Source organism: Pocillopora damicornis, chromosome 14, assembly GCF_964200805.1.
Source record: "Pocillopora damicornis chromosome 14, jaPocDami1.2, whole genome shotgun sequence".
In the NCBI taxonomy this organism is placed as follows: Eukaryota; Metazoa; Cnidaria; class Anthozoa; order Scleractinia; family Pocilloporidae; genus Pocillopora; species Pocillopora damicornis.
This window is the reverse complement of record NC_142683.1, coordinates 14721832-14746639: the sequence shown is the minus strand read 5'-3', so window position 1 is coordinate 14746639 and position 24808 is coordinate 14721832. Positions and strand designations below refer to the sequence as shown.

At 37.5% G+C, this 24808-nt stretch overlaps 2 protein-coding genes across 2 annotated transcripts; both read right to left on the bottom strand.

Annotated features, from left to right (window-relative positions):
* Nucleotides 1-4478: 4478 nt before the first annotated feature.
* On the bottom strand, nucleotides 4479-14001 carry LOC149034634 (uncharacterized). Its single transcript, XM_089193702.1, has 17 exons — nucleotides 13787-14001; nucleotides 13393-13461; nucleotides 12669-13031; nucleotides 12011-12121; nucleotides 11275-11513; nucleotides 10762-10940; nucleotides 10225-10324; nucleotides 10021-10117; nucleotides 9691-9923; nucleotides 9441-9558; nucleotides 9142-9233; nucleotides 8384-8504; nucleotides 7699-7806; nucleotides 7285-7461; nucleotides 6571-6744; nucleotides 6225-6292; nucleotides 4479-5622 (listed from the first exon to the last, which is right to left on the bottom strand). Exons 1-17 carry the CDS (start codon nucleotides 13890-13892, stop codon nucleotides 4687-4689), a joined length of 3291 nt encoding a protein of 1096 aa, XP_089049828.1. The 5' UTR covers nucleotides 13893-14001; the 3' UTR covers nucleotides 4479-4686.
* Nucleotides 14002-15719: 1718 nt separating this feature from the next.
* On the bottom strand, nucleotides 15720-21095 carry LOC149034633 (uncharacterized). Its single transcript, XM_089193701.1, has 7 exons — nucleotides 19644-21095; nucleotides 19512-19560; nucleotides 19344-19395; nucleotides 17954-18047; nucleotides 17391-17445; nucleotides 16519-16581; nucleotides 15720-15994 (listed from the first exon to the last, which is right to left on the bottom strand). The coding sequence occupies exons 1-7, from the start codon at nucleotides 19670-19672 to the stop codon at nucleotides 15884-15886; spliced, it is 453 nt and encodes a 150-aa protein (XP_089049827.1). The 5' UTR covers nucleotides 19673-21095; the 3' UTR covers nucleotides 15720-15883.
* Between the last annotated feature and the right edge of the window lie 3713 nt (nucleotides 21096-24808).

Below are 24808 nucleotides of genomic sequence, written 5' to 3'. Positions count from 1 at the left end.
TTATTATTATTATTTTCTTCAGTCGCATGCCAAATGCTAGTACATCGTTTGGCCTAAATATATTACCTTTGGGATGCATATGATGAAATCGGGACTCTTTGACAAAACCGTTTTCTCGGCGTAGTTGTTCATAAAAGACCTTTTCCAACCTTGGCCTAGATATATAGCCTTTGGGTGCGATATGACGTAATACGATACTTAATTCGCTCACAAGTTCAACAAACCTTTTTACAGGTGATGATAGCAAAAGCAAACAAATAGCAGAAATTGGCCCAGGTATGGCACCTCTGGGAGGGACCTCATCGTTCGCAAACAATCCATCAAACCCGTTTATTAGCGCTAACGATGATAGAACATTTGGTCGCAAAGGGGGGCGCATTTGCATTTATTTGTCTAATTCAACAACGACTGAACATGGAAAGGTATATTTTCTAACTTCCACATACACCTAATTGCAACAACGTTGTCGTAGAAAAAAGGGAAATAGGAATTGGTTTATCCGTCTAAGTTGGCCGCATTTACGTTACATTACATACATTTACAGAAAACTCACGAGTTTTTCTCTGTTCACATATTCGTGTATAGTAAGATAAATTCATTTACGTGTGTGTTAAGGCCGTTTCTTCAGGCGAATTTCAAACTTGTATTTATAATGCCTAACTTTAATTCCTATTTGCTTTTTAACCTTTTTCTTTTTTCTTTGATAATGTCATTGCAACTGACTGTAATATTGCCAAATGCCACAAAAGACATGATTACACTAGACAAAAAGATCCCACCAAACAAGAAAGAAATTAACGGGTATTTTGAGCAAGTGGTACAGGACGGCAAGGATGGAATTGGATTATATTGCAATTAATTTTTTGACAGGAATCCTTTATACCATCTGTTGCTTACCATCTGTTAGCCTTTCTTTCTATCTGTTGATACTTCTTTGCTTTCACCACTTTTAGCATTTTTCTCCTATCCTAGTGCAACACAATAGCATCACAATTAAAGCAAGCTGCAGGCTATGCGTATAAAGTTATATATATCTTGCGTGCAATTGTCCCTTAAGGTCGCGGTGGATACCTTGACCATGAATATATTCATTAGGCAAAATATTGGCAGGGGTATCACTTTTAAATTCCTAATATCATGAACAGTTCAAAGCCGACTTCGTCAAAACTTAGCAGACATATTGAAGAATTATCAAAGTGCATAAGCATTGATTTATATTGAGTGGATGGCGTCTGAGGGCAATGCAGACAGCAACTTAAATTAAATTTGTTTAAAATGTGATTTTGTGTCCAGGTTTTCACCCCGAAGACGAAGACACAGACACAGAGAAACTTGATTTAACCACTGAGTGATCTATCACAACATCTATTGTGTCAAGTCAGAGCCCGATTTTTTAATTTCAAGTTTCTTTAAAAGATATTTGCCTTTAAAGGCGCAAAATCTATGATGCGAGAATTTAAAGGCTTCAATCTTACCTTCTAAGGCTTATTTTGAAAATTCGGCCTCTGATATGACAATCTACAATATGTCTAGTTTATCCCCCTGCCGTGTCAGCTCGTGAAATTCTCTGTCCGCGCTATATTCTTGGACACAAAATTGCTTGTTTTTACGCTTCCGAAGGCTTTCCGAGCAAACACGAGGGAGCTGATTAACTCAAATTGTGATTATGGTAATTTTGGTAAAATTTTGCTGCACGGACCAAACCAAGATAAGTGCACGCAGAAATCAGCAATACTTTGAAATTCGCTGCACATATTAATAGAATACACCACTGCGCGGCGTTTTGAGAGTAGTAGCTGAATACATACAGTATAAAGGATTTTTTTTATCAACTCATACTTTATTCCTACTACCAGTATTAATTACACGGTAAATCATACAAAATAAAGACTACTTTCGCTTGGAAATTAAAGTAAGATTTCACTATAGCCGCATGCGAATATGGCCCAATATTGGATAAAACGCGTCTACTATGCTACCCTTTCGCGGCAAATATTCCAAAATTAAGACCATTTCGCAAAAAATTAAAGTCAAGTTTTTCACAAAAACGCAAGCGAATATGGCCCAATCAGTGGATGAAGGGCATCTACAATGCTTCCATTCCACGGCAAATCATACAAAATCAAGACTACTTTGCACGGAAATCAAAATAAGATTTGATTATAGCCGTATGCGAATATGGCCCAATATTGGATAAAACGCGTCTACTATGCTATCCTTTGACGGCAAATGTTCCAAAACAAAGCTTGTTTCGCATATAAATTAAATTTCGGTTTTCACAAAATCGCCTGCGAATATGGTCCAATCAGTGCACGCAGAGCATCTAGAATGCTTCCATTTCACTGCAAATCATACAAAATTAAGACTACTTTGCATGGAAATTAAAATAAGATTTGATTATAGCCTTATGCGACTATAGCGACTAGTTCGCATGAAAATTAAACTCATGTTTTCACAAAAGCGCATGCGAATATGGCCCAATATTGTATAAAGCGCATCCAAAATGCCACCATTTCACGACAATTGTTCCAAAATCAAGACTATTTCGCATAAAAATGAAAGTCAAGTTTTCACAAAAACGCCTGCAAATACGGCCCAATATTGGCAAATGTTCCAAAATCAAGACTATTTCGCGTGAAAGTTAAATTCATGTTGTCGCAAAAACGCAGGCGAATATGGCCCGATATTGGATGAAGCGCATCTAGAATGCTGCCATTTCACGGCAAAAGATCCAGAATCAAGACTATTTCGCATGAAAATTAAAGTTAGATTTCATCATAGCCTTATGCGAATATGGCCAAATGTTGAAAGAAACGCATCTAGACTGTATTTCGCGGCAAATCATACAGAACCGAGACTATTTCGCATGGAAATGAAAGTAAGATTTGACTATAGCCGCGTGGGAATATGGTCCCGTACCGTATGAAACGCTGCTACTATCAGTACCCTTTCACGTGGAATGATCCAAAATCAAGACCAATTCGCATGAAAATGAAATTAAGATTTCACTATAGCCGTATGCGAATATGGCTCAATGTTGGAAGAAACGCATATAGTATGCTGCCATTAATTGCGCTGCAGATGATCCAAAATCAAGACCATTTCTCATGAAAATTAAAGTACGATTGGACTATAGACTTATGCGAACATGGCCCAATATGGGATGAAAAGTATCTAGAATGCTGCCATTTTACGGCAATGATCCAAAATGTTCCAAAATCAAGACCATTTCGCATGGAAACGAAAGTACGATTTGACTATCTTCGTATGCGAATATGGACCAATATTGGATAAAACACATCCAGTATACTATCATTTCCCGGCCAATGTTCCAAAATCAAAGCTATTTCGCATGATAATTAAAGTCAAGATTTCTCTAAAAACATAGGCGAATAAAGCCCAATATTGGATGAAGCGAAACTAGAATGCTACCATTTCACGGCAAATGATCCAAAATTAAGACTATTTCGCACGGAAATCAAGTAATATTTGACTATAAAAGTATACGAATATGGCCCAATGTTGAATGAAACGCGTCTAGTATACTACAATTTCTCGGCAAATGATCCAAAATCAAGGCTATTTCGCATGCGAATTAAAGTCAAGATTTCTCCAAAGACATATGCGAAATAAAAATTGTCCTGGCGTTTGGTCTAGATACATAGCCTTTGAGAGGGATATGGCAGACTTCGGACAGCCAATTTGCACACAGTTTAACGAAGCTTTTTTTTTTTTTTTGAGTAGATGGCCACTGTTGTCAATGTCCACCGTTTGGGCTAGATATGTATAACCTCTGAGAAGGATACAGTCTAAGCTCTCGTAAGCGGATACCCTCGGTACGCGAAAAAAGTGTCCGTAACTGGAGCTGGCCGCTTACGAGAATGGTTCTGGTAGGCGGCCACTAGATAAAATGGCCGATTACAGGAGCTTGCCAAGCTAACAATAAATATTGGAAATATACCAAAAAATTTATTGCGCCCTGGCTATACAGTGCTACGATAGTGGCGATAACTAAGTACTAGGACTGCCCCTTAGTGATTTACAGTTGTAACCAACACTGAAACAAACAGTAGCTATGCAGTTTACAATATTTAGGAGTGCCTTTCATGATCAGGCCCAATTTCTCTGTATTTCTTTTTTAGGGTTTCCACTTACGGGAGCTGAAAAACAAAGGAATTGTACAAGCGTATCCGCGCCCGCTCACTGGAATGTCCGCTTACGAGAATGTGAAATTTGCAGTGTTTGTATGGGAGTTAAGCTGTCCGCTTACGAGAGTCTGTTAAGAGAGCTTCCACTGTATTATAGAATAGGGCACCCAATTCGCACACAGTTAACTAAAACCTTTTTTTGAGCTGATAGCCATTGTTGTCAATTTCCACCGTTTGGGCTAGATATGATGGCGTTAGAAGACAATTTTCATCAATTGGAGTAGATATATAGCGTTTGGGAGGGATCAGACGGAATACGGCACCCAATTTGCACAGTTCAACAAAAGGTTTTTATTAGCTAATGGCGATAGGAGACAATTTCCATTATTTGGGTTTTATATACAGTCTATGTGAGGGATACGACAGAATGTCTGACTTTTGCCTTTATTGGAACCATTACACTTAGTCTTGAGCGTAGTGCATGAAAGATGATTAACCACTTGTATTAACCTATGTACATCGAGGATACTTAATGTCATTAAAAAGAAATAAAACACAAATTAGCGTAGGTGTCATCCTGTAGATCCAAAACTGTTTGGCAGACACTGACAAACTGATTCAAGCTGCTTTGATGGCCCAGTAATAATTCGGCACCGTGGAGGCCATGTCGGTGTGTATCCACCAAAACAATGGACGAATTCCCGACTGGTATAAAGACAACTGTCTTCTCGTTCACTATAAACAGGGTAGCATCACCGTGGTCCCGTGCACACAGCCTTCTCAACTGGAACAACAACGTCGTGGGGCCATGTTCATCAAAAACGCGAACTGGCAAAGGGGAGTCAACTGAGACGCTTACACACGGTTGCACGACGGTGGCAGCCTCTGACGCAGACAAGAAGCGTTGCGGCAAGCTTAGACGACAGCGGTCGTAAAGCCGGTTTCCTACTCTAATAGCGGCACAAAGAAGTTTGACCCACAGAGGAGACAGCACAAGTGTCGGTTGGAGATTAAGACCTTGATGCCATGCGCCATGTGCAAGGATAAGGGCTATAACACTGCAAGCCGAACTACCATTTCGGCCGTCAAGTGTTGATTGGCTGACTTCAGGCGGGAATTTCCATACGAACAAGTCATTCTGAGTAATGCTTTCCCCGAGGACTTCAAAATTGTCATCTGTTGACGTGTCGGTGTCAACGGCATCATTGTCGGAATTAGCAATATAATGCTCATATTCCTCTTCGACATCGTCATGGTCAGAATCATCACCTCCATCCCAATTGTCATTGTCATCCTCATTGTCTTGGATATTTAACGAATCCTCATAGTCACTACCAGATAGTGCTGTTTGAAATTTAGAGGCTGCGCTGACAAGTTGAAGCTTGAAGAAAGCGATCCCTTTTTTAGCATAGGCCAACTTCCCTCCAATAATTCTTGCTTCCACCGACACAGTTCTATAGCTGCCGATCATTTCCTAAAAAAATAACAAAAACGGGCACGTTATATAGCCAAAAAGGGTTGAACTGTTTGTATTGTGTACTCGAAATCGCTCTATAATCATACGCGTCATTAAAAAGGACTTACACTTGCAAAGCGACAGACTGATTTGAAAGTCAATACTGTCACAGCAGACAGAATCGGACGATATGAACTTCGGTTGTCATGAAGTCACTTCTACGACAAAATGCAAGAAAGGGAAACGATTGGATCAACGTTTTAGCCAGTAAGGTGACAACAATTTAGATTGTTTTCGAGATACACCAGAAGGCAGCCCATTCAAGTGCTACTTTCTTGTTACAATGTAAGTATCTGTCAGACTACGCAAGTACGTGCTAATTCTTTTATTGTAAGGTCGGACCAGACCTCATCATTAATTAAAAGGTCGGGACCCAGTTATTCGAAGGTTGGATAACACTATCAACCGGATAAATCGTAATGCAGCTGATGTGACAAAGCAAAGCATGATATCCACTGCATAAACTAACTGATTTTTCCAGTGCACAGTGTTTTCCATCGTTTAAACACTACGCTCAAGGCTTTGCGCATATGACAAATAAAAGTTTTTCTCAGTCCTACATTCTGCGACTCCACAGATGCTTCTTCGATTTCTGGTGGTCCACGGGCATCAAGTGGCCTGGAAAGATCTTAAAAGGAGTAAAGAACGAGAACAAATCAAATAAATCTATTTTTTCGGTGAAGAATGGTTCTCAACCGAAAACAAATTACAGTAGAACCTCTATTAAGCGGCCACCCTCCATTAAGCGGCCATTTTTTTAAGTCCCAAATTATTTCAGTGTCTCTAAACTGCAGTATTCGATACCTTTATTAAACGGCCAACCTCTATTAAGTGGCCAGTTTTCAAAGTCCCGAGGGTGGCCGCTTAATAGAGGTCCGACTGTATTTTCAACTGATATTTACTAACTGTCTAATTTTCCCTGCAATTCCTCTGCGATCTTTGTTAGGTGGGGAATGCTCACGTCCATGTAATACGCAATGAAGTTGGCCATCTCCTTTTTTACCAGAGCAACTTCCTCGTGCCATCTCTTCGCTATCTCGCTCTTCTCTACAATTATTCTCTTGATCCGTATCGGTGTATCTGCGATAGCATTATCATTAAAGAGAGAAGCAGGTAAACAAAGTACAGTTTTTACACAAATTAAAGTGTAGTGAAGTCTTAACAATTTGAGAAATGTCCCGACGCGACTGCGTAGCATAAAACATTACCGTACGAACATAACAGAAGATATGGATTGTGAACATTAGACAATCGCTGTTGTAAGTGCTATAATTGAAGCGCAATAGACTATGGAAAAACGGAACAAATATTTAAGTTAGCGTTGAATGCTGTTACTACGCAAAACAACTTCGACTAACATTGTTGCAAATTATCACGACCATGTACAGCTGTTTCGGCCTATTTGGGCCTCATCAGCACGGCGTAGCAAACCACCCAGTGTGAATGCGCATATATTAGTAACAAACTATTTGTTTACTAAAATATGTTTACAAAAGTAAAAGCCTGAGTAATCGGCAGCCGTGGACAGCAATCAGTACATGTCTTCAGCAAATTAAACAAACACTACCACATAACTCAATTGAATGGAAATTTCATAAATGAATATGGATCATGCTTCACCTGCATTTCTTCCCCATGGGAAGTTTCCTTTAATGACTTCAGAGACAGAACATGTACACTGCAGGTTGGCGCCTTGAACACCCTGTGTCTCTTCATTATACCGTTGTATTTGAGAAGAAAGTTTGGCTTTATCTGCAGAAATTTTACTACGTAATCGTGTGCGTTGCTTGGATGATCCTGAATGGAATTAAAACAATTGAAAGGAGGCAATATGACCCCAAATCAACTTAAAGTGCTTATAGTATTACAATGATGTTTAAAACAAAGATGTGACCTCAGCTTAAAAAATAAATAAATCTAAGCAAACGAGCGATCGAGCGAGCGTGCAAGTGAGTGGGTGAGTGAGAGACAGTGAGTGACGGAGTTGGTAGGTTGGCAGGTATAGTATGGATGGATGAATTTTACCAAACATACCAGCCAGTTTGTTCATGGATTGAGTAGTCTGCTCGATAGTTGAAACCAACATCTCTATTTCATCTTGAAGCCGAAGACGGCTAGAAGTACCCTGCAAGGCTTCCACTTCTGTTTTAAAAAAATATATATATTGTCATTTAGAAGTGACAGAATTTGATCAATCAGTTACCAACCTGGGTTACCAAGTAAACCTATTTTCATAACCTAATCTGAACTTCAAATAAAATAATTAAAAAACCTGGAGAAAAATGGGAATTGGTAAGCAGTATATTGAAACTTCTGCTCCTGATTTCAGGCTAGCCTAAATAGCAGAAATGGTTAGGCTGAGTAGCATTTAAATTGGCCCCAAGATCACTGACTAAAAAGGTGATAGCTACTGATAAACAATTGCAAACATTGCATGATAGCTATATATATAACATGATACAGACATTTGTTTCAGAATTGACTCTTATAACGCTTGACTACCATTAACTTGCTAAATAGAATTTCCCTTGAGCTTTATTTACTGTCATACTGATAAACTCTGTATTTTGTTTGAAAAAAACAATATCTCATAAATTAGAGCTGTGTTACAAGAGTAAAATTCTGTTTGTTGTGGACGTTGTTGCTGCAAGTAGAAGGTATTTTTCAAATGACGTTATTGCAAAATCAAATAATACAAAAGACAAAAAAGCTTCCTTACCATGTGCATGACTAACAACAGCACGTTTCCACTCGTCTGCTTTAAATTGAGCCAATGGGACTTCATACGTATCAAGAACTTCATTGAATTCTTTGCGTGATTCAGTTAGCATTTTAGTAGCCTTTTCAAGCAATAGACAAGTGAAAAAAACAATCAATCTTAAATGAAACTGACTTTTTTTCTTTTCTTACTATGGTAGAGCTCTTTGGAACAAAAAATGTTTAGAGAAATATTTTATCCTCATCTAGGGTTGTACAAGGGTCCTTGAAAAATGATGGGTCTTGGCAAATTATTAGTTGTTACAAAAGACTACCGGTATGTGTATATGTATGTATACTTGCCTGTATACATGTCTGTAACTTGTAGTTTGAAAGCACAATAATCCTTAATTGCCCTTCTGATTTATCAAGACATAATTTATTGTAAAACGACGTACAGAGAGCTACAGAGCGCTGTAAACAACTTTTGCCCAGATTTCTTCAGTTGATCACGGTGTCTTACAATTGAATTTTGGAATCGCAGCATCTCAGGTTCCGTTTTTACAAAATAGCTAAGTCTTTGTCTCGGATTTTAAACGAGGGCCTTGGCGTCTCAGCTCGTCTTGGATTTTACCATTCTACACCCTTTCATCTGTACACCACATTTTCCTTACTTATAGAAAATTAGTGTAGAGATCTTTCCACCACCAACAAAAAAATTTACAGAAAAAAAAAAATCATGTCTTCATCTGTACACCACATAATATACATTTTACCCACACGAGTGTATCGCCGCGCAAGACTCTGTACCATTCCAACAATTTTTCTTTTGTTCCATCTCAGTGCATGCTCAGTAATGAGCTCTTCTCGATCTTGAAAATTGTAATAAAAGAGATTCATGGTAAAATAATAAAATGATTTAGATTATTTTCAATTCGTACTGTATACTTGAAAAACTTTGCACTGTATAAGATTAACCAAAATGAAAGTAAGCTGCTACTAGCTAGTCAACCTCGTAAGGAAAGGAACTGTTTTAAACACACTTTATTACTGCATTATTGGTTAAAGTTTCAACTCACTCTCAGGAAGCATGTACTTTGTAGTGTTTCCACAACGAGACATGTGGGAATTGATCTGTTCCACTTCCTCGCCAGTGGAGCAGGCACTTCCATCTTGCCATCGGCCTCCCCATATGACCTGTCAACAAAAATTATAATAGCAAATTTTACAGTCAGTGCAAATCATTCAACATGATGTAACTTAGAATTTGCTGTCCCAAAAACAACCCCTTTCTGATATCACATTTAATTTCTATTTTTGATATACTACCTGGCATGTCCAACTATGAGCTTTTGCATGCATCACAGACAAGGCTGGTTTCATATCACAGTTTTCAAGCCCACCAGCTTTTGTAGCCCACTTCCAGTACTTGCAGACAATGTCTTCCCAGAAATACTTGACACCAGCTGGTATCATTTTTTTCTGGTGTACAAAGTTTGCATAGCCATACAGCTCTCCCTGGAACATGTTCACTGCCCACTGAGCCAAGCCATGTCTGCAACCTACGTGATTATATAAACAGAACTCTCGATAATTATTAGTACATCAAACACACCCTTATCAACCACATGTTTTCAACAAGTTACATTTTATTCTGACCTGCAATTTCCAGTCCAGTCTCGTCCAATTTGGCTGCCTTTCTGCCATGATTGTTTGCAGCCCTCCAGTGTGAGTCACCACATCTATTATCAACGTCCTGTACATTGAAAACCCATAAAAGCATCATGTCATGAGAATAAACTCGAACATAGTGACCTAAGTTTTTATTTTAAAATTTGGAACGGAAAATGCATTTTCTAAAACCTTAGATTTGGACTTCTTTGCATAAACTGCCTTCAGGTGGCTGTCAACGTCGTGGTTCTTGGCAATGAACAGGTCTCCATAATATGATGGCCTTCTTTGACTAGGTAAAAGACAATTCAAACACAATTTATTGTATTTAATTTTAATATCACTTTCTCTGAATTGTTATTCTGATTCCAACACACACAATTTTAGTACTGCATTAAGATATACAGAAGGCAAAGTGTTATTTAATTTTAACATCAGCGAACAAGGTATTTAATTAAAAAGGCAGCCCTTGATATGCTTCAGAAATTCAATAATAAGGCAGCCATTAAATTAATGTTGAAAACGCAGGCTCGCATTAAAAGAGATAGTATTCAAAAGATTCATCATAAATTGAAATAAGCAATGACCGAGACAAATCACATTGCATTAAATTTTTTTCAAAACTTGGAATTAATAAAGGTAGCATTTCACTATTACACTACAACATACAAACATTGGTTTTTCACTATTTAAATAAAACAATTCATCACACCGCTATTGAATATTTACCTTCCTGATGTATTGTAACGATGAAGTTTCATATTGCCATCAACATGGCATGAATGCTGAAAAACTGAACAAGGAGGGCACTTCATCCAATTTAGTCCTTGCAAACAATCTACCTCGTATTGCAAGAACTTCCACTCTTTGAATGAACGAGAGAACGCAGAATTATTGATGGTTGGTGCCTGTCAAAGTAAATAACTTACTAGTTAAGTTATATACAAAAATGGATTAACACTGTCCTAGAATAACATGTGCAAATGAAGCCATGTATTTTTAAATGTACATTTTTAAAAGAAATAAAAAATAATGTGTAACATTAAAAATTATACATGTATGACAAACCCTGATTATGACAAAACATCGGTTTTTATGATATTCTAATACATGTAGTTTATTTTTTACCCTTTTATATGGTATCTTTACATGTTCTATGGCACTTAGTATCACTGCGAGTGACTTAGTATCACAGTGTAGCTATTATTCAGTTTATTGAAAATAAAAAGTGGAATCATGTACCCTTCCTTTTGTTACAGATACGTCCTCGAGAGCTCTGATAAAGGAGCTTTCTGAGCTCCCAGGCATTCTCTTTTGAATGGCATCCCATAGACGAAACAGCTGCTGATCAAAAAGATAGCTTGTGTCTGTTGGGCTTCCTGGCCAATACCCAGCCTGAACCATGTCACTAATGGACTCGGATGGGGTAACAGCATCACATCGGCTACACTGAATGCTGAACTTGTTTAAATCAAACCTTCCTGAAAGAGAGAAAATATGTGCTAAAGTAAAAAGAAAGCTAAATATATAAATTTATTAAGAATCAAATACCTAATGCTCACAGGAAGGGTTTCTATCATGGTTCAGATATAATGGGCACATTTAATGTCTATGAATGTGGTTTTACCAACTTTCCCCAAAATCAAAGATTAGTGTATAGAACAAAGTAAGAATCCATCTTGCCCAGGTGCACAAGCCTATTGCCCTCGTAAATACAGTCACGTTCAAAGGAAAGCTTATTTGAGCATTTGAAAAAATCTTTCTTTTAAGCTAGAGAAGAACCTACATAAAAATAAATATTATTAAAAGCAATTGCTTAGTGCATTTAAGACAACCACATGGCATGGTACCAATTTTTGAGAGGATACTTATTACTTACAATGGGTGGGTGAGGGGAGTTGTTTTAGTTTTTAGGTTTAAAGTGTGAAAGACTCGATGAAGAAAAAAACAATGACTTGAAACTTGTTCTATACACTACCTTTCTCGTTTATGACAATGATTGTTCCTGTAGTTGGTCGCTGCTCTAATACTCCAGCCTCATTACAGCATGGGCAATTTTCAGGTACACTGATGACAGGTAACAGTTTAGCTAACAAATAAAATGTCAGACATTACGATAGCAAAAGAACCATTTTAGTAATAACATAAAAATAAATGTACTATTTGGCAAGGAATCAAATAGCTGCATTTCAGGGTAAAAAACTGAAAGGAAAGTAAACTGAAATAACAATTCTACATAAAGAAATTTATTCAAAAAATAGGAAAGCAGCACCTGCCAAATATCTAATTCATATATCTGCTGTAGTTAAAATTTATCTTTGGTTGAAAATTTTCAAACCAGCCTGATTTTTATTTCCCTTTGCTTCAGATTATGTTAATGGAGACAATAAAAACATTAAAATCATAAACTGTTTTCCTCTAACACCTTAACAGGAACCTGAGTAATTATATTTAATCAGACATTTTGCATAAAAAGTTAAAAAAATGAAATCAATATCACATAAAACAAAGAAAACAAAGTACATAATTTTAAAAAATTGAAAATTAATACCACTGTTTGTAATCCTTAATTTAATGCCTGATAATTATTTATATTGTGGTTACTGTGTTCAGACTGTTAGTTTATACCTGCCTACCTACAATACGCTCTATTCCACTTTCATCAATTGTAACGGTTGGAGGGATAGCCTGAAAGAATCCATTAACATAACCATCTCTGTCATGAAAAGGTAACAGAGAATGCACATCTTGGTCACATGAAGGACAGAAAAATTTCTTTGGGCAGTCATGGCACCGTATGCAAACTTTTCCTTCTAAACACATATGACAGCGATTAGGTGAAGGAAGCCCCTCACAACTAAGGACAGCCTCCAGTAGAAGTTTTCGGATGTTATCCCAGTTTGTTGACAAGTTCACCATGCGTGTCTCCCAGCTTTGAGATGAAGCATTGAATGAGCTGAGAAGCTCATCGCATCTTGCCAAGGCAGCGTCAAGATTGTCTGTGGAACAAGTGTTAATATTTTTGTTCATTAAACCAGGAACATATGTAATTCCTGAGTTTAGATTGGTTTACAGGCCATGGTATATGAACTCATATACCATGGACCATAAATACAGAGTCTTTCACAATGTTGTATTAAATTTTCAGATACTTTTTTGAGGTTTTAATAAATCAACTACTCCACTCGCATTTGTTTAATATGACAGAGTTATAGCCATAGCACTGAGTTGGCTATACAGGCTCTCAAAAGACATGTCATCACATCCAGTGGGCTTACGGTATGATGTTAAATATAACCTTGCCAAACAAACTTCATATACAAAGAGTCTTATATGAAGAGTTTCTGTCTATAAACTTACCTGTTTCGTCAAAATCATCTGAATCAAACTCATAGCCTGCGTCCAACCCAGTTATGCCAGGAATCGGTTCTAAAGAAAGGCATAAGGAAGGAGTTAGGGGCTTTTGAACAACGAAGGATTATGGACTAGGTCATTATGTTGTGGTTCAATTTTATCTTTGATTAATTTTTTTAACCCAGATTGATTTTGATTTTAATAGTCTCATACTAATATTAAATCATAATCTGAAACACTGGGTAATGACATTCCGGCTAAACTTCAGAATACCCCGCAACTCATTTACATGTGTCGGGAGGCTTTGAAGATCGAGGCATAACACAATAGACGCTATTCTTATTCAATGACATGTAAATAAGTTGCGGGGAGTCCCTGTAAAATTCGGAATCACTCTCGCCTTTCTTCCTCTTTCGCGATTTTTCTTTTTCTCTTAGCAAACTTGTTGCTTCCTGGAGCAGAACCTCAAGATCTTCTTTCTTCTTGGAGGCCTTCTTCGCCGCCATTTTGTTTTTGGTGATTCGTGTGCTTTTACTCTCTCCAGTCTTCCACTGGCTTCACGGCCATCACAATGTTGAATGATTATACTTTATTTTGTGTCATTTGAGAAGTTATGATAATCCTTCATTTGCAGTGGAGATCGTGTTGGTTTCGAAGAGCTCTTTTCGCTGAAAATGAGCCTCATTTTGTTATCCAGCGGTTTAATGCATAAATAGCCTCAGTTCCCCATGGGCTTGCTTTAAATAGCAACAAAAATAGGGTGATGTAATTTTCTACGGCTGTGGCCGTAGTTCGTCCCCCAGGGGTTAAGAAAGTATTCTTTACAATTGTACATTCAATGAAAAAGTGAAAAAAATTGTTGATCCTTTTTGTGAAATTGTTAACGATATAACTAACTAAAATTATTGTCTAACTTTCTGATTGAGAAGCTTCATATTGTTGTAATCTGATAGTTGTCCAACGAATAGCACCTTGGAGCAATTTTCGAATAAGCGTCAAGTGTAGTCCACGTTTGCTTTGGTTTCGCTTTATTTCGCCCTGAATTGGGTCCAGAAAACATGCACCACTGTCTAAATCAATCAGATTCAAAATTAAAACCAATCGCGACTTGGCCGCGCCGCTCGCTTCTTCCTGGCACTCAATCGAAGAGCGCTCTACGATGTAAAAATTTTTACTTGAGAGAACTCAATAACAGCTTAACTGTAATATAGGTTGTTTGTAACAGAATTTACTTACGTGGATAAGTACTCAACGATAAGTTTTAAGATAAAAATGTTCAGATTCGAAGTCTTCCTTCTTGTTTTGCAATATGCTTTGGATAGGAATCACAAGTTATCATAAAAATATTGACTTTTGTAGCCTTTAAGATCATTGTAAAAACAGAAGTTACAAAAGGTTTAGGTGCATCTAAAATATTTTAGGATGACAAATATAATCGTTTCCTTTAAAACAACTTTAAAAAAAATAGAAAAAATAGTATGTTTTTGTAAATAGTCTCTATACTGAGTGTTTCTGTCTCTGAGGAACTCTTCATGGTTTTTCGGTGTTTTTCCTATGCTTATTTTTAAATCAGCACTTCTTTTCACCTTTTTCGCTTTCTTCTTCGAGGAAAGTTCGGCTCTCGTCAAAGCCTTCGACAAGACTTCATTCTTGCTGCGCTGCATTTTTCGATCTTTACCCTCAAAGGTGAAAGAAAATGTTAAAAAGCCTTCGCCCTCGACACTTTTAACGGCTGCTATTGACATTCTCGTAGTTAAACAACGAGAGAACCTCACTGATCTGATGCAAACTGGCAACTTCAATGAATTTAAGGATTTTAGCCAATGAAACCTGCAAGGCGGTACATATTTAGAAGAGGAGAAACTGGGTAATACTGTATCAGTTTATGATGTCGTTTCGTTTCAGGTGTCCCTTTTTAGCAATTACGCCTTGAATGCCTGAACATGAATAGATGTTACAGATTTCTGACCTGAAATCTCTCGTTAATTTTTTCTGTCTCCAGATAAAACCACTGAAAGAAGAATCCCACGGGCTTTTTCCTTCCCTGCTAACCTCTTCTGAGCCAGGCCAGGGGAGTCATTTTCCGGTGACACTAACGGGGAACAATCCTACGGGAGTTTTCCCTCCCTGCTAACCAACTTCCGAGCCACAGGGGTACTTTTTAATGGGATCAGAAGGGTTGCAGTTTAAAAAGATCAGCTAGGCGTTCATTATCGATCGAAAATGTTGACTCCATGTGTGTAATCTTCCAGTCAAAGGCTGTGTAATGTAGGCAAATAAGATTGTAAATAAAACTTACGTTTCTGCGACCTTCGTTCTTCGTGATCATTAATTTTATTAAATAATCAAAAATTTACTCGATATTTCCTCACTTGAAACTTATCTACATAGCTTTAAAATAGATTATTATGTTAAAGTTCTCGGCGTTTAATCTATCTCCTCCTCTCCTCAGTTTCTCCTCTCTTGTTACGTCCAATAGTTCACTTACAGGAGAGCTTTACTGGGGCTCAGATGTGGTTGATGCTTGAGCCCCTTCACAAGAAGTACCCTTGGACTCTATTGATGAAGGCTTTAAGCCGTCGTCTTTGGCGTTTTCCCTAGCCTGCCACTGTTGATTGTAAAGCAACAGAAAGTGAGATTAAATAGCTATGCAATTAAATGCTTTTCTGCACCACGAGGAATCCCTCTGCGTATCAGTTGGTCGAAGGAAGGAAATAATTTCGCAGCGTATTAGTCAGTCGTGAGAAAAGAACACGTACAAAATTTGAAGACAGGTAAGCACGCTTTTTAGCCCCGGTTCCACGCACGCTTTTTTTTTATTTTCCATTTATATATTTATCTATCTATATATTCATGCACTTGTCTATTTTTGTCACCGGAAGTGATCTGGGCGTGCCTTGATTTGCTTCACCTCGCTCTTTGATTGGTCTGGAAAACTCGTGCCATCCCCTGAACCAATCAGATGCAAAACATAGATCAATCGTGACGTAGTCTCTTGCATTTTCCCGCGTTTGAGGCTGGCTCACGTTAGTTCTTTTTACTCCTTGAATTCTCACAGGCTTCTTGTCATATCTACTTTTGATCTGATCGGCCTTTGTGTGCCCCAGGTCGCCACGATAACGTTCTACTCACCTTCTCGAAATTGAAGTCAAAGGGTTTGGTCATGTAGTAATGTTCTACACAGTCTGCTGCAGTCTGAAAAACAACCGAAGGACACTCAGTATCAAATAATAGGGAGTTTAAGAAAGCCACGACGGCAACGGCAACGGCAACGGGAACGTCACTAAACAAAAGGTTTAATGAGCAGGGCTGGGTTGTTCAAAGCTGGGTAACTCAGGGTTAGTGTGAAATCTAATTTAAGATCTGAAAGCTTCAAACGAAATTTCAGCATAATTATTTTTGTCTACAAATCGATGATTGGATGCTCTAAAAAGAATAGGGAAAATTATCTAAAAAAGAACTTTGAACATAGGAATAAAGAATCCGAGATTAAAATTTAACCCTGGGTTAGCGCTAATCAGCTTCCGTACAACTGTGCACATGGATTATAAATCTTTGTAAATTTTGTTTGCGTCCACCGCAAAACAACAACGTGAAATGACCAAACTTTGCATTCTCTGAAGGACGACGGCTAATTTTTTAAATTTCTATTTCTAGTCTAGCACTGTGTTCCATTTTCAGTTTGAAATAGTTCTGGTAGTGAGAAGCATTCTAAATGACTTTAGAGTATCGCGAGATTCGTAGATAAAATGTAAGTTCATTTTTTCAACCGACGATGTCCACGGCGTCACCGCCGTCGTTTCTTAAACTCCCCAATTGAGTAAACGACTGATTTTAGATTCTTCACGGAAAAATCAATTTCTCACCAAGAAAAGTTTAGCCAAAGCTAGCGTTTGAATCTAGAGCTCTCTCAAATCACTGAATTCTTTGAAAATATGTTATATTATTGTCTGACGATTAACACGAACGGATCCAGTTTAATAATATTTATAGGGCCATAATACCATTCCCGGAAGATGGTTAGCCACTTTGCTGAATTTCTTTCCATGTTCAGCCAGTCTGCGAATAAAGTAGATGACCATTTTAAAACATTAACTAACTCTTTTGTGGTGAAACATTTTTATTTAAAAAAGAAAAAATATCAATGCGTTTAGTCATACTCATTTACTATCTTTCACACCTTTGACGTCTCGACTCTACGCATGACTTAATACAACGAAAGTCATTTTGTGCGTGTTTTCGTTCGTGTTTTTTATTTTTTGGTGTGTGTGTGTTCTTCATGCGTGACTCTCCCCACGCCTTCTCCAAGCCCTTGCCTCGCGCTTTCCACGCGAGTAATAGACGCCTCTGCTTAAAGTTTTCTCTATACACCGCGTTTGGCTTTTGACGATGCTGATCGTAACACCACGCTGAACTCTTGTTACTTATAAACAAAGCGTATGGCTTGACTCACGATAAGGTTTGGGGTCTATATCCTCATGGGGAACTAGGATTTTTTCTTCGTTCCGTGTTCCTGACAATTCCTCTCTAAATCAGAAATATATATTTGTTATCGGTGGATATTTACCCATTTGCAAACTCTTCATGTGGCTCTTCAGTCCACATTTCAAAAGCTCTCCTTCTTCGCTCCTTTTCTTCGTTCATTGGGTCTTCTATGAGTTCTGTTTAATTAAGAAGATGTTGATTTAACATACCAATGTAACAGTATTTCCACTACAACGTTGCGGAGAAAATTTGCAGTGATGCTGAACGGGCTGTCGCATAACATGTCCTAGAAGATACGCGCGCCCAAAATTTTTGCTTAAAAATGGATGGGATTAAAATGCAGTTAAACTTGAAATTCTTCAACTGATTAACAGAATTAACAACGATTTCGATTAGTTTTGTACAACAAATATTTTCGCCACGAATTGGTCTGACAAAGCTGACTATTGCTACGTCCTAGCTAAGTCATAACAAAGATGGCGGATTTTAATTCCAAAATGTCAAATTTGTAAACGTAATTTCTCGCAACAAATACACTTTAAGCTCAAATGAATTGCCAATTAAGAAATGACAGCGCCGCGTCTGTTTTTAGACTGTTGTGAATAAAACGGAAATTAAAATCTTTGTAATTTTCAAAAACAACCGGCAACAATTTGGCACAAAGATAACTGTTGTTACCGAACCAAGATTAACAATAGTTTGGTGCAATTGATATTTTTCCTCTGTGATCCTGTTACACTAGTCTCAATAAACTTTTCCTTAAGCAGCTGCCTATAGTATTATAATTAACAGATTGCCGGATGTACTGAATGCAGCTGAAGTCGAAATTATTCAACTGATTCACAGTTTTAACTACCATTTCGATAAGCTTTATACAAAAATTATTTTCGCTACGAATTGTTCCGAAGGTTACTAACAGAATGCATTGCATAAAAACAGAAACAATTAACAATTATAACATATGTAAATATTAACAATGTATACCGGGTATATATGAAAATTGCTTATTTACTGTATGGGATATTGCTCCTTTTCAGATTTCGGAAAGGTTTTTTTTCTAACAGCGTTTAAAACTGCGCAAACTTGCGTAAGCGTTCGCCTATTGTAGTCTCTTGTAGTCTGTCAAAGCAAAGTAAACTGAATTATCACCAAGAACAACGGACAATAATTTGACACAAAGACTGAACAAGATTAACAATAATTTTCCACAACTGATTTTCTTCTTCGATGATTCTGTGACACGTATCTTTCCTCTTTGTTAAGGTGTAAAAAGTATAATGCCGGAAGACGAAACCCTGACACGGGCTAGAGAGCGTGTTCGCATGCTAAACAGACGGAGGTAAGGTCTTACATGTCGTGATACATCGCCGCCGGCTTTCATTGGAATTCCTCATTAGAGATTATCATTTCGACAAACTTTCAGCTGTACTTAACTTTCCGTCGAATTTATCGCTGCAAATTAATCGCTATACCTTCCATTATCTTGTAATCAGCTGGAGCACAGACTCTTTCAGTCTTTGATCCCTAAAATCGAAGAGGAAGGCATCAGTTTTGTTGCATGAAGAGTGAAAAGCATTGTTGACATTTCAAGGAAAAGGGAAAAACGTGGAAAAAATACCACCGACATTGACGGCACTCACTCTGACATATTTTTCTTCTGAAGGTAACCTTGAATTTTTTCGCTTTGTCCTATGCGTAAGTAAAGAAAAATTGTTAGAACATATTTTTGCACCATGTCTTCTGAGAAAGTGAACTAAAGAGCAACAGCTTACCCCCTCTTCTCTGGTTTGTTTTCTTCCATCTCGGCGGTTAAAACACTGAGGTTTTAAACGAATGGCAACTCGATCAAATGTTTCTTACTCTACTAATGTTGGCTTGCGTTGCACCCTCCAAAACGGTTCATATGACGTCACAGGATGGGTCACGAGCAATTAGCATATGAGTAAAAATGCATGCATTAACAACGGAATATCTTGAAAAAATCTCGATGAAAAAAGAGATTTTACCCCTCGATAATGACAGCAGGCATATTCCTCTACTATCCAGATATGCTACAAGGCTTGAAAAGCATGTAAAAAAGCGAGATTTGGAGATTTTACCTCCACGATAAAATTTCCGCGCAGCCTTATACTCATTATGCATTCATGTCTTGGGAGAAAACAATGACAGAAACTAACCTCGCCGACAGGAAGATTTGACGCCTCTATCTGCTGCGGTGTGTATACTGTAAGATTTTAAGCCGTTAACTAACGGCATAAAATCTTACAGTATATAATATAACGACTGAAAGAAATTGCACCGTTAGTTACTGGCGTAAAATCTTACATATAAACATTACCGACTGGAAGAAATTACGCCGTTAGTTACTTGCGTAAAATCTTACATATAAACACTACCGATTGAAAGAAATTACTTCCGACATATGCAGGATTTTAAAAATTCCACGTGGTTCAAATATCGTTGCTTCGAGTAAAGTTGGAGATGTTCGCAGCCAAAAAGGCCTACTGTAATTTGCGAAACGAAACGAAACAAAACGAAACGAAACCAAATTACTGTGATTTGCGAAATAGAAATTTATTATTTCGCGAATTACAGATTTCTAGAAATCTGTAATATGCGAAATGGAAATATGCTAATGATTTGCAAAATAGAAATAAGTAATTTACGATTTTTTCAGATTTTCATTCGGTTTCGTTTAGCAAATTACAGTAAGCCGCCAAGAAGATAATTTGACGCGCGAAGGACTTAACGGTTTCCTTTAAGCGCAGCAGCGTTCACAGTTCATGTCGTGAATAACAACTATCTCTCATGACTATAAACTCTCCGTGTTTGTACAATTTCATAAATATTGTGTTGTCGAATTAAACACACAACTGCTCACATTTACCAAAGTATCTGCTCCTTCTCTACGTGCCTGCTTACTTATCATAAAGATTGTTTTTCAGAAAGACAAGTGATTGTTACATTTCGACACTACGCTTCGCTTTGTGCAAATACATAGCTGACTACACGTATTTGCTGGTTGCGGAGTTGTAGTAGGGACCTTTAGCAAACCACGACGGCGACCGCCACGAGGACGTGGACGTACCTGCCACTGCTATGTACAAATTACTGGTGGAGAGAAAACGTCCACTCTGCGTCATTGTTCGAAATATAGTCGCAATATTTATCGATATTATACTAAAAGTGACTTTAAAATTCTTCACATAACGCTAAAAAAATAAATTGAGTAGCGCACAAATTACTACGCCATTACATTTCCAGATGTTTGGTATTGTAATTAAAAATACCACCGTTAAAGATATCAATTAATCATAACATTGATCTAAAATTGAACATTTTTCATTAAGAAAGTATTCTTTACAATTGTACATTCAATAAAAAAGTGAAAAAAAATTGTTGATCCTTTTTGTGAAATTGTTAACGATATAACTAACTAAAATTATTGTCTAACTTTCTGATTGAGAAGCTTCATATTGTTGTAATCTGATAGTTGTCCAACGAATAGCACCTTGGAGCAATTTTCGAATAAGCGTCAAGTGTAGTCCACTTGCTTTGGTTTTGCTTTATTTCGCTCTGAATTGGGTCCAGAAAACATGCACCACTGTCTAAATCAATCAGATTCAAAATTAAAACCAATCGCGACTTGGCCGCGCCGCTCGCTTCTTCCCGGCACTCAATCGAAGAGCGCTCTACAATGTAAAAATCTTTACTTGAGAGAACTTAACAACAGCTTAACTGTAATATAGATTGTTTGTAACAGAATTAACAAACGTGGATAAGTACTCAACGATAAGTTTTAAGATAAAAATGTTTTCTTCAATACAAAACTACTGATCAGATTCGAAGTTTTCCTTCTTGTTTTGCAAAATGCTTTGGATAGGAATCACAAGTTACCATCAAAATATTGACTTTTGTACTCGACTCCACGCATGACTTAATAAAACGGAAGTCATTTTGTGCGTGTTTTCGTTCGTGTTTTTTATTTTTTGGTGTGTGTGTGTTCTTCATGCGTGACTCTCCCCACGCCTTCTCCAAGCTCTTACCTCGCGCTTTCCACGCGAGTAATAGACGCCTCTGCTTAAAGGTTTCTCTGTACACCGCGTTTGGCTTTTGACGATGCTGATCGTAACACCACGCTGAACTCTCGTTACTTGTAAACAAAGCGTATGGCTTGACTCACGATAAAGTTTGGGGTCTATATCCTCATGGGGAACTAGGATTTTTTCTTCGTTCCGTGTTCCTGACAATTCCTCTCTAAATCAGAAATATATATTTGTTATCAGTGGATATTTACCCATTTGCAAACTCTTCGTGTGACTCTTCAGTCCACATTTCAAAAGCTCTCCTTCTTCGCTCCTTTTCTTCGTACATTGGGTCTTCTATGAGTTCTGTTCAATTAAGAAGATGTTGATCTAATATACCAATGTAACAGTATTTCCACTACAGCGTTGCGGAGAAAATTTGCAGTGATGCTGAACGGGCTGTCTCATAACATGTCCTAGAAGATACGCGCGCCCAAAATTTTTGCTTAAAAATGGATAGGAAGTAAAATGCAGTCAAACTTGAAATTCTTCAACTAATTAACAGATTTAACAACCATTTCGATTAGTTTTGTACAACAAATGTTTTCGCTACGAATTGGTCTGACAATTACTTAATGGCAGTGCTGCGTCTGTTTTTAGACTATTGTGAATAAAACAGAAATTAAAATCTTTTTAATTTTCAAGAACAACCGGCAACAATTTGGCACAAATATAACTGTTGTTACCGAACCAAGATTAACAATAGTTTGGTGCAATTGATATTTTTCCTCTGTGAATCTGTTACACTAGTCTCAATAAACTTTTCCTTAAGCAGCTGCCGATAGTATTATAGTTAACAGATTGCCAGATGCAAAGAGCTGTTAAAGTCGAAATTAATCAACTGATTCACAGTTTTCACTACCATTTCGATAAGCTTTATACAACAAATGTTTTCGCTACGAATTGGTCCGAAGGTTATTAAAAGAATGCATTGCACAAAAACAGAAACAATTTCGGTTAAATTACCATACTCTGCATATTCTTGGCCGATAGCCAACTTCACAGTAATTTCTTTGATTTATTTCAAAATTGTACACCGGGTATATATGAAAACTGCTTCTTTACTGTATGGGATATTGCTCCTCTTCAGATTGCCGAAAGATTATGTTTTTTTTAACTGCGTTTAAAACTGCGCAGACTTGCGCAAGCGTTCGCCTGTTGTGGTCTCTTGTAGTATGTCAAAGCAAAGTAAAAGTGATTGTCATCAAGAACCGCGGACAATAATTTGACACAAAGACTGAACAAGATATATAATATTTTTCTACAACTGATTTTCTTCTTCGATGATTCTGTGACACGTATATTTTCTCTCTGTTAAGGTGTAAAGTGTATAATGCAGGAAGACTAAACTTTGACACGGTCTAGAGAGCGTGTCCGCATGTTAAACAGACGGAGGTAAGGTCTCACGTGCCGTGGTACATCGCCACTGAGCGGCCTTCATTCGAAATCCTCGTTAGAGATTATCATTTCGACAAAATTTCAGTTGTACTTAACTTTCCGTCGAATTTATAGCTGCAAATTAATCGTTACCTTCCATTTTCTTGTAATCAGCTGGAGCGCAAACTATTCCCATCGTCGATGTTAATCCCTAAAGATGACGAGTAAGGCAACAACTTCGTTGAATTAAGAGTGAAAAGTACTGCTGAAATTTCAAGAAAAAGGGAAAAACGTGGAAAAAATGCCACCAACATTGACGGCATTTACTCTGGCATCTTTTGCTTCCGAAGGTAGCCTTGCATTTTTTCGCTTTGTCCTGTGCGTAAGTAAAGAGAAATTGTGCGATCACATTTTTTAACTAGATCTGAAAGTGAACAATAGAGCAGCAGCTTACCCCCTCTTCTCTGGTTTGTTTTCTTCCATCTCGGCGGTTAAAACACTGAGGTTATAAACGAATGGCAACTCGATCAAATGTTTTATAACTCACAATATATCTACTATGTTTGACTCTGCGAGGTTTCACTCGTAGTTTCAAAGAAACCATCGTTTCGCCTGAGGTCATGTCACGAAAATTAGCATCAGCGTAAAAATGAATGCGTCTTGCTTAAGTCTCTATTATTATCCCTCGATAACACACGTTTTTAGACTGGAAGATTTTACGCCTCTATCTGCGTCGGTGTATATACTGTAAGATTTTAAGCCGTTAACTAACGGCATAAAATCTTACAGTATATAATATAACGACTGAAAGAAATTGCGCCGTTAGTTACTGGCGTAAAATCTTACATATAAACACTACTGACTTGAAGAAAATTATGCCGTTAGTTGCAGGCGTAAAATCTTACATATAGACAGTACCGACAGAAAGGAATTACTTCCGACATATGCAGGATTTTAAAATTCCACATACGTTCAAACATCGTTGCTTCGAGTAAAGTTGGAGATGTCCGCAGCCAAAAAGGCCTACTTAAATTTGCGAAACGAAACGAAATGAAGATCTGTGATTTGCAAAATTGAAATATACTAATGATTTGCCAAAAAAAAATTCCATTTCACGAATTACAGATTTCTAGAAGTCTGTAATATGCGAAATGGAAATATGCTAATGATTTGCTAAATAGAAATAAGTAATTTGCAATTAAATATTGTGTTGTCGAATTAACCACACAACTGTTTACGTTTACCAAAGAATCTGCTCCTTCTCTGAATACCGGCTATCATGACAATCAACTCTCAGTGTTTGCACAATTTCATAAACATTGTGTTGTCGAATTAACCACACAACTGTTTACATTTACCAAAGAATAAGTGCCTGTTTCTTTACCATAAAGATTGTTTTTCAGAAAGACAAGCATCTGATACATTTCGTCACTTTGCTTCGGTTTGTTTGAACACATAGCTGAATACGCGTACTT

Coding starts and splice junctions, on each gene's coding strand:
- LOC149034634 (XM_089193702.1), bottom strand. CDS start 13,892: ATGGCGGCGAAGAAGGCCTCCAAGAAGAAAGAAGATCTTGAGGTTCTG. Junction 9,924..10,020: donor GACTGGACTGGAAATTGCAG/GTCAGAATAAAA, acceptor ATAATCACGTAG/GTTGCAGACATGGCTTGGCT. Junction 9,559..9,690: donor CTCATAGTTGGACATGCCAG/GTAGTATATCAA, acceptor TTTTGTTGACAG/GTCATATGGGGAGGCCGATG.
- LOC149034633 (XM_089193701.1), bottom strand. CDS start 19,672: ATGGAAGAAAACAAACCAGAGAAGAGGGG. Junction 19,561..19,643: donor AACAAACCAGAGAAGAGGGG/GTAAGCTGTTGC, acceptor ACTTACGCATAG/GACAAAGCGAAAAAATTCAA. Junction 19,396..19,511: donor CAGAAGAAAAATATGTCAGA/GTGAGTGCCGTC, acceptor CTTCGATTTTAG/GGATCAAAGACTGAAAGAGT.